The following is a 9,986-nucleotide window of genomic DNA, read 5'->3' as shown; positions in this document are numbered from 1 at the left end:
CTCTCCGTACGCGATCGAGATAGACGTGCCGAAAAGCAACCTTTTGTATCTCTAATCCAGATCTTTCCAGCAATGGTTATTAAATTATTCCCCCATTGGTCACGCAACAAAGGCAGCTGATGAAAAAGACAATTTCTTGCTTTTAATTGGCCATTTCACGTGCTGTTTGTGCTACACCTGTGCGTTTGTAATGAGAATGGGACATTAGTGAGAGTCTGGCAGACGTGACTGCAATCAGTTCCACCCGCTCCCAACCAAGCAGCTCCTCAGTGTGTGCAGACAGAGAAATGAGCTATGAAGTAATGTGCCGAAAGAAACACACACACTTACACACACACACACACACACACACACACACACAACTTACAGATACAGACGCACACACAAACTAATAGAAATTGTGAGAGTGAAGAGGAGGAGGGAGCTCTTAATTCTATAATTTGTTAAGCCCTGTGTTATTGTTTTTTTCTTCCACCTTCATGTTCTCCTCCTCCTCCTCCTCCTCCTCCTCCTCTTTCTTCTTCTTCTTCTTCTTCTTCTTCTTCTTCTTCTTCTTCTTCTTTCCCTCCTTTTTGGCGACCAACTTTAGAAAGTGCCACCAGTGGCGTTCCTGCTCCAAAATAGCCCCCCATTGTCCCCCGCGGCCGGGGCTGAATAGTCGGCCTCATTGTGCGCCGATGGGAAGTCGAAACTGAACAGGGCCATAAACGCAGGGCCTATGGCGCGGAAGGGGTCGCGCAAAGGTGAACTTTAACTCCTAATGGCGGCCCCCCCCCCACACCCCACACACCCCCCCAGCCTGGGCTCTCCCTCTCCCTCTCCCCGCGCGGCCCTTGCAGCTCTTTGATTGCCTTCTTAACCGTCAGCTCAGAGGCGTCCGCCTGGCTCACACAACAGAGCATGACCATTCTTTCTCTTTTCCTCACACTCCTACAGACCCCTCCTTCCCTCTCCCTCCCTCCCACCCTTTCCTCCCTCCCTCCCTCCCTCCCTCCCTCGTTACCTCCCTCCATCCCCCTGCCTGGTATTGTGCAGCACTTGTCCTTTGTTCAGATCCTTGGTGCATCTGGCCTTAGATATGGTGGTGTGGAGCACAGCGAGAGGAAGCTTAAGATACCGTTGTTTTTTCACCAGAGAATAGAGCAGGCTATTTCCACAGTTTAAAGGTGTGTGTGTGTGTGTGTGTGTGTGTGTGTGTGTGTGTGTGTGTGTGTGTGTGTGTGTGTGTGTGTGTGTGAGTATGTGTGAGTATGTGTGTATTTGGGTGTGAGTGAGAGAGACAGATAGAGAGAGGGAAAGGAGTGTGTGTGTGTGAGAGAGATAGAGAGAGAGACAGAGAGAGGAAAAGGAGTGAGTGTGTGTGTGTGTGTGTGTGTGTGAGAGAGGGAGCGCGAGAGAGAGGAAAAGGAGTGAGTGTCTGTGAGAGAGAGAGAGACAGAGAGAGGAAAAGGAGTGTGTGTGTGTGTGTGTGTGTGTGTGTGTGTGAGAGAGAGAGAGAGAGAGAGAGAGAGGAAAATCCAAACTGCGGAGGGCAGGGGTCAGGAGATAGACAACACTGACCCTCTCCTGACCCCTGCCTGAGATGGAGAGAGCAATAAAAGGAATGCCGAGCCCGAGCCTGAGACTCCCCCAGCACTGCAGGCTGGTGGTGATAAAACTCCAGACATTCCCTCATTTGATGGTGCACTGCCATGTCCGTGCATTCTTCCCGCTCTCTCCCCTTCCCTCTCTCTCCGTGTTGTGTGTGTGTGTGTGTTTGTTCCGAGTTTTCTTTGGAAGCCTCTTAAGTGGATGTTTCCCATGTCTTGACAGTGACATGGGAAAATCAGATTCAGGAGCTATCACACACATATAAGAGCAGGGGATAAGCACACTCATTAGGAGAGCTAGCAGATGCCTGCTTGGGTGACTCTTTGTCTGCAGTGTCTTTTCTCTCTCTCTCTCTCTCTCTCTTTCTCTCTCTCTTTCTCTTTTTCTCCACCCCACCCCAACCTTCTCTCTCCTCTTTTGCTTTTTTTTTTTTGCCTTGAAAAGAGTAGTGTGGCTATTGTTTCCTTAAAAGTCTACTAATTCCCCCCTCAAAAGATGAAATGGAAGTGCCCAACTGGGACAACAGCAGGAGGACATAAATCAAGTTGGGACTCCTGAGCTTGCTCTCCCAGAGGTCAGCACAGGTCACAGGGTCAGTTAAGAAGGTTTTAGGCAAAGTTAGGCCAAAGAGGTCTTTAACGCGGGGTGGGGTGGGGTGGGGTGGGGTTTGTAGGGGGTGGGGGTCAGAAGCGATGTATGGCAGATATGTTTTCGTCATGATATTTCATGCCCATACTGAATCTAAGGTGCTGAAAACAACCAAGGCTTTCTGAGACTGTGTCGGCTTAGAACAAAAAAAAAAAACATTGGCTTAACACGTCCCACATTTATGTTTTTTTTCTCTTAAGTGTATAGGAAGACTGTGTGAGAAGCAAAAGAGAGAGAGACACAGACAGAGACAGAGAGAGGGAGAGAGGAAAAAGGAGAGGAACAACCTAACTTGCTCTCGTTCCATCGTGACATTTTTCTCTCTGCAAACTTTTCCCACACAAATTTCATTCCTGTGGTCACTGCCAAGTCAAGAATCAGAACATGAAGCAGCCTCACAGAAAGGTGGAGGAAGGAGGAGAAAGAAGAAGAAAAAAAACGAGGCAATTCTCTCATGAGCTGAGAAAGTGAAAAAAAAAACACTCAGTAGATTCACAAAGACTCTCTCTGTTTGCTTTGCTGAAACGATGTATGTTGAAGGCCTACAAGTTTGTACAAGCCAGGAGCTTTTGTGAGTTCAGCTTATGTTGCTCTTGCAGTTATAGCATGATTTCAGCGTCGACCCTCCCTGCCCTCTGATTTTGACGTGTTACAGAAGGGAACGTCAGTCCTTCCGTCTTTACCACCCTAGTTAGCTGTCAGGCTCGATCTGCACAGCATTACAAGGTGAATTTGACAACACGCCTGTGGGGAAACTACGACAACCACTTGAGGAAAAAACTGCAGACTTCCCACCGACGTTCCATTGCGGCAGCAAAAAAGTATTCTGGTTGCAATTCTCCGGTAAAGAAATGATTGAAACTGACCGTATGTTTGTCTTTGTTTTTCTGTCTCCTCGCAGGTTCATAAATGCAAGAAGGAGAATAGTACAGCCCATGATTGACCAGTCTAATCGAGCAGGCAAGTCTCCCATAGTTACTGTATTCAAGTCGCACAGGCGAAAGCCCTCCACAAGCCATGCACCCGGAGGTCCCCCGGCCGGTAAATACGTTATGAAGTCTGGATTACGGCAACCAACTAAAATCCATCAGATTAACCCCCAAACTAATCACTCTGTCTTGGGCCCTTTGTTGTCAGATTACAGATCGAAAAAACCAACAAGACAAAACTGAAATGACAGATATTAAAACGTATTCATACCATAACTCTTGAGTGAGAAACTCATTTCAGCCTGGTCTGATTGCTCCTTCCCAGTTAGCTCTTACCACCCCGGAAGACAACTGGGGACACAGAGCCTAAATTGTAGTTATATTGGCCAATTAAGAGGACGGATTCGTCATTTTTTTCCAAAATAAAAACACAAACATTTGCTAGTCTTTTCTTTCCTTCCTTACTTCTCGGCTTCCCTCTACTCCCTGCTGCCGTGAGTGAGACGTCCCCTGGTGCATGGCTTGTTGTGGACTGCTGTAAACTTTATTACCTGTAATAGGGTTCAGAGGTCAGCCTGGCATTAGGGACTCAGTAAAGTTCAAAAGCATTCACTGGGGTTGGAGTTGTTGTTTTTGCTTGAATAACCCCAAAACAGCATATATCTGCAGTAAGTGGATTTCTATGGGTTGGCTAGCTGGGGAGGGGGATGGTAGAGGTATGTCTGACCTCTTCCTGGCTAGGGACGAGAATTTTTGTCTATTCTTTTATGGAGCGCAGTATTTTTACCTCCACTGTTTTTAAATTAAATACATTCGGAAAAACTCAAAAGACTCGAAACAAGTAATCAAACTAAGGTATGGGTAAGGTAAGTCATATCCAGTCAGTTAGAATGTGGAGGTCATTTTTAGATTTTGGTCTTCTCATCTGAGGATGTTTCCTAGCTGGTAGCGTCACAACGAGACAGCCAGACAATCAGGGGTGGGTGGCTTCAGACTGCGTACATTAACAGATGATGTTGCTTCAGCCATGGAAACTTAATTAAAAGCACTAATTGACCACTGTCCCGTGCCCTTTCCCCCACCCTCCCTTCTCCTCCAGTAAGTCAAGGAGCCCCCTACAACCCAGATGGTCAGCCCATGGGTGGGTTTGTCATGGACGGACAGCAGCACATGGGAATCAGACCACCTGGTAAGACTTTGGCGTGTCTCCCCGTCCCCCCTGTCTCCCCTGCAAACCTCTACCTTCCCACAAGACTCTGGTCTCACTCACACACACACACACACACACACACACACACACACACACACACACACACACACACACACACACACACACCACACACACTCACACACTCCAGGGGAAGGGCCCCCTGCAAGGACATGCCGGCTGACTGGCACAGGTGTAGGCCATCACATCACACCCCCTTTGCCCTCTCCGTCTCTCGTTTCCTATTTCTCTTTCTCTCTCTCTCTCTCTCTCTTTCTCTCTCTCTCTGTTTTTGTCTCTTTTTCTCTCTTGTGGCCGCCGCCTAACAACCCCAACCTCATACCCTCATACAAATTCGAGGGACCTATCCACTCACCTCCCCACCGATCTTCTGTAAAATGTTGGTGTAATCTGACGACTATAATTAATGTCCGCCTTCACTTCCACTCTTTAACTTTCATAAATGTGGGAGATTGTGCTTTTGATTCTTGTCTTGGCTCTATGTCTAAAAACTGTCGGTGTCTTTTTTTTTTCTTCTCATCTTCTGGTGTTCTTCTTCTTTCCCTGTGTTCTTCCCTTCTAGGCCCCATGAGTGGGATGGGCATGAACATGGGAATGGAGGGACAGTGGCACTACATGTAACCTTCTTCTAGTTAACCAATCGCAAAGCAAAGGGGGAAGTAAGTACAACAGACAAGACTACTAGTTTTTCCACACCATACTCGCTCACTCACACTGGTCCTGTTCCACATCAAGCAGGGCTGACACGGTTCCTTCTCACGTTTCCTTTCCTTGTGTTTTTTTTTTTTTTTTTTTTTACTTTAGTTTGAAAAGGATTAAGTACTTTTTGGATTTCACTAAAAAGATCTTTCAGATTTGACTCCTTTGTACTGGTGATGAGCTCTGCTGCTGCTGCTTTTTCCTCGGCTAAATACTCTTCTGACCTTCCCCCGTCTCTCTCTCTCTCTCCATCTTTTAGTGTTTCTTTTCATTTAGTGTTTGTTTCTCTTTGATGATAAGGTGCTTTGTGTTTATGTGACTTCTTGTCCCTGCCCCTCGCTCTGGCACATTTATAGGCCACACGACTAAACACTGCATGGAGTAACATGTGAGAGAGAGAGAGAGAGAGAGAGAGAGAGAGAGAGAGAAGAAAAAACATGGCTGAGTGTGGGCAGGAGAAAGAGAAAAGAGAGAGAGAGAGAGAGAGGGAGAGAGAGAAGCAGGCGAGTGGAGAGTAGAGCGCGGGAGGGGTGAGTGGCACAAGGAAGGGGGGGGGGGGGGGGGGGGGGTGAGACTGGGGTTTGGGTAAGGGGGTGGGTTAGCAGGATGTTACCATAGCAACAGACTGATTGGCAAAATGTAAGCAGTCTGCAGCAGTGCAAGCAGAGGAAAGTGCATGTCCCCAAAGTGTCATAAATCTGCCTTACCGCAGTTGATGCATGAGTTACATTAATGCAATAACCTGTGCAGCAATACTGAAAAACCCCTCAGCCTTACCCACTCACAACCACAGTGAAAAACAGACACCTCGCCACCGAGACGTCATTTCAGTTACCCTATAGAACGTCTCTGTATGTGTGTGTGTGTGTGTGTGTGTGTGTGTGTGTGTGTGTGTGTGTGTGTGTGTGTGTGTGTTTCTCTAACGCCTCAATATTGATATTTACTCCATATGTGGTTGTTGTTTTTTCCCTTGTCAGCCTGTCATAATGGGATTACTTATGGGAAGGGAAAGGGAAATAAACTAGTCCAGAATGGAGGTGTGCTCAGCAGGGTATGCAGCTTAGCTCAGCCTAATTGACTATATCCAAATTAAATATGCCATCAGAAGCAGTGTGACAAATGGATTTGACTTGTTCAGTATACAAAAATAGAGATCATTAATGCTGCTGGGCATGTGCTGCCTGCGAGGCTGCAAATATTCATACTTCCCACTGTCAGCTGACCAGCACTGACACTCACACTCTCTCTCTCTCTCTCACACACACACACACACACTCACACACACACAAGCACATGCAGTGCTGCTGCATTCGCTGCCATGCTCAAGACAGCCATTTCTTTCTTGTCTTTTTTGCTCTCTTTTCTTTTTTTTTTCTTCTCTTTTAGCTCGCGAGTGTTTTATTTGTGCATAGTGCGAGTGTGTGTTTGGATGTGTGTGAGTGTGTGTGTGTGTGTCTAAACATGGAGAGTGATTCCCTGTGTCCAAACGGCCTCGTTCCAGCAGCTGCCATGGTTCCCAGTAGACTAGGCAGAAACCTGCTTTAAGCAGACTCAATTTGCTTGCTGAATTCCGTAATTGGGCCGCGTGTGGAATCTTAGATGAGATGGGTACAGGGGGAACGAAGGAGGAGAGGGAGCCAGACACGGCGAGAGGGAGAGGAAGAGAGGGAGTGAGACAGACACAGCAAGAGGGAGAGGAAGAGGAAGAGAGGGAGTGGGTGACAGAAATATGTTGCGGTGGCTGAAAATGCTCAAGTCTTTATGACTTCATCGCTTGATTTTGCTGGCTTGTCTAATTTAAATATTGTTACTTTAGTTTCTAGGTCAATTAAATGTAAGTGATGTGTTATATTCTTCATGACCAATTAAATTAATAGGTTATTACAAAAAACGTTATCTTATTTGATTAAGAGAGCAAAGGTTCATTATATTTTATAAGCAATTTTCATTAGTTGAGAAATTTTCCTTAAGGCTAGATTAAGCAGTTATTTGCTGGGGTGCCCCAGGACCTGAAATGAAGGTGTTCCTAGCAGTAACACTGCAACATTACTTAAAACCAAAGCCAATGAAATCTACTTAGTTAGAGCGTTATGCTTTCTACCCATGACGATTATAGAGCTTATAGCTTTTGGAAACAATACACCTGTCAGTACAGATAAGACTGAGCAACTGAAGCAGAAGACGGGAGACCCTTTGATAGCTGACTGGATTTACTGTTTCAAGAGGAATTTCCCCTCTGTCTATTCTTTTTGCTCCTTCAACAAAATTAGCCAAGGGTGGCCGAAAATTGCAATTTAATTTTTTCCCAGACAATGGCGATCTCAGCGAGAGCATTAATTACAGCCATATAGGTGGCATGCCCCCCCCCCCCCCACCCACCTTCCCCTCACCCCCCCTCCAGTCCCTCCAACCCCTCTCCCATTGCTTCCCCAAACGCTACTGCTAGGCTTAGCTCAACTCACCCGCTAACCCTATGCAGTCCCAGCCCTGCTGGAGTTCGCCTTTGTCTGCAAATTCATTCCTCCCAATTATTAGGCGCAAGTTTGTTAACCTTTTGCAGGGTCAACATCTCCCCTCTTGGGAGGGGTGAACTTTTACTTTTAAGTAACAGAAAAAAACAAGGCCTATGGGGATTTAGGCCCTCATATTGTCTGTGCAAATATCCCCTGTTGATTCGCTCCCCCTGTACTGCTGGGAATGAACAAGCACTGGAACTCAATGTATTGATTGGCTTATTAAGGGAAAAAACGTATTAGCAGTGTGTGCCTTTTCAACCACACACTCCCATTTCCCCCTCCTTCCTCTCCTTTCTTTCTCTCTCTCTCTCTCTCTCTCTCTCCCCTGATAGAATTGATGTTTCATCCGCAGAGTGTTCATTAACGATGCGTTCAAGGATTGAAATCAGGGAAGATTGAGAAATCGAAAGACAGACAATAGGTTCACCTCGCCATTCTTCCACCGCTCGACATGACAATCACATGTTCATTTGAGGAGAGCTTGGTGAACAACGCTAGTTAATGAAATTGTTAATGAGCGCTGTGCTCTCTCTCTCTCTCTCTCTCTCGTGCCTCGTCTACTTTCGTGACCATTAATGATGGTGCAGGTGTTTTTTTTTCCTCCTCCGATATGCTGGTGGAATGTGAGTCCTCAGCTCTGAGTGCTTCGTAGAGGTGATGGCCTAGCGTATTACACACCTCTCCTGTAATTGGAGCACAATGGCTTTCTGTTCTTAAGGCAGGTTTAGTTATGACTCCTCTGGTAATGTGAGGGAGAAGAGGGATACGTAGCTGAATTGGCCCTGTTGGTGTTTTATTGGAAAACACATTGTGTTCCATATGATGAAATAGCAAGATGATAAAAAAAATATAGGTCATTCGTGTGTGTTTATATGTCTTAACTCCCACGTAAACATAGCCCTCTCAGTTGGAGGGCATTTGTATTTATTTTCTCAGTCTGACCAAACTCCTGGTGGCATTGTTTCTTAGAGAACCTGGAGTGCAGGCACCCTTTCCTAATACGGGTATAAAAAGCCAAACATGAAAGTCATTCAACACTCAAAAATGTATGTGCCCCGCAACGTGGTTGTGACTCACTTCACACAATGCAAAAGGCATTTTTCAAGAGGCTGTTCATTACTGATTAGGACCAAACTGGCTCAGTCAAACTCGCACATTTAGTTCCCCTTACCTCACAGATTAACAGAAACTAAAACCCAACCGCTAAACAAAAACAACAATGGGGTGACCTCGGTGAAGGGCAGGCTTCTGGTTGGATTGGTTCTTTAGATTATGGCCCGTATCGAGGCCTGATGGATCCTGCACTGAGCACAGCTCTCTCTGTGAAGGAGGGAGCAGAGTGCCTTGTTCGGAGAGCAGGCAGAAGGTCCCTGGAGACCAGGCCATGCGCTGAACATGTGCTCCAGTCATCCTTGGCACTTACTCATTAAAGGAAAGCCTTCCTGCTCAGGAAGGTTATTTTTAATATCGCCAGCCGCCCCGCTGTGTTTAGATTCAAGCGTTAACGAAAAGAAATCCATATGTGAAGCGGCACGCCACTTAAAGTGTAGTATCATCTTGATCTTAAATCCAAAGCAAAACTAGATAATCCTCAATGGTGAATGTGACCTGACAACATTTCGGTACATTTATCCTGTACATTTTGTGGCATGTGGAAGTAGCACTTGGTTTGTTAATCACTGCTCAAAGCTAGTTACTCAAAGTCTACCCTTCATCTAATCTTCGTCTCTTCATGTGTGTGTTTTTCCCCTTCAGGACTGCAGGGCATGCTAGGGGATTACCTGTCTCACGGCGGTCCAGTGGGTATGGGCATGGTTCAACCGAGCTACTGCGCCCCCCCGATGCCCCCCCACTCTGCTCAGCTGCGACACGGGCCTCCTATGCACTCCTACATTCCTGGACACCCCCACCACCCAGCGATGTTGATGCACGGAGGACCACCACACCACCCCATCATGCCCATGTCCGCACCCAGCTCCCCGATGCCCCACCCTGGCAATCCCACCATGGGGGGTCCTGTCATGGACATCCACGCCCAGTAGTCTTTAAGGGATTCTTTAAAAAAAACGAGTTGCGATTGAGAGAAGCTAAACTGTGATGCATTGGTGTGCCCCCCACCCCCTACCCTCCAACCTGCGTCCCACCCCATCGGGGAAATGTGCCCCCCCCCCCCTTACATATTGACTTCTTGCAGAGATTGAAGAGCTCTTCTCTTGGCAACAGATTCGGACCGAGAAAGAAGCCAATGTCTGCACTCTTTGGGACACTTAAAAACACAAGGTGCCCTTTGCATAGGTTCAAACTGAGAGAGAAAGAGAGTGAAAGAAAGGAAGAGAAGGAGAGAGAGAGAGAGAGATTGAAATTATTACTATATCA

At 46.7% G+C, this 9,986-nt stretch overlaps 1 protein-coding gene across 1 annotated transcript in view; it reads left to right on the top strand.

The window, feature by feature from the left end:
- The window catches only part of meis1b (Meis homeobox 1 b), a 74,755-nt gene extending 65,282 nt beyond the window's left edge, over positions 1-9,473 (top strand). Inside the window, exons 10-13 of the mRNA XM_012819917.3 lie at positions 3,140-3,198; positions 4,267-4,356; positions 4,958-5,054; positions 9,366-9,473. Coding sequence (XP_012675371.1) covers positions 3,140-3,198; positions 4,267-4,356; positions 4,958-5,016 — 208 coding nt within the window. The 3' untranslated portion in view covers positions 5,017-5,054; positions 9,366-9,473. The remainder of the gene's footprint in view (positions 1-3,139; positions 3,199-4,266; positions 4,357-4,957; positions 5,055-9,365) is intronic.
- Positions 9,474-9,986: the final 513 nt, after the last annotated feature.

The sequence above is a fragment of the Clupea harengus genome, chromosome 13 (genome assembly GCF_900700415.2).
Source record: "Clupea harengus chromosome 13, Ch_v2.0.2, whole genome shotgun sequence".
Classification (NCBI taxonomy): domain Eukaryota; kingdom Metazoa; phylum Chordata; class Actinopteri; order Clupeiformes; family Clupeidae; genus Clupea; species Clupea harengus.
The sequence above is the reverse complement of the archived record's forward strand: the minus strand, read 5'-3'. Positions and strand labels throughout refer to the sequence as shown.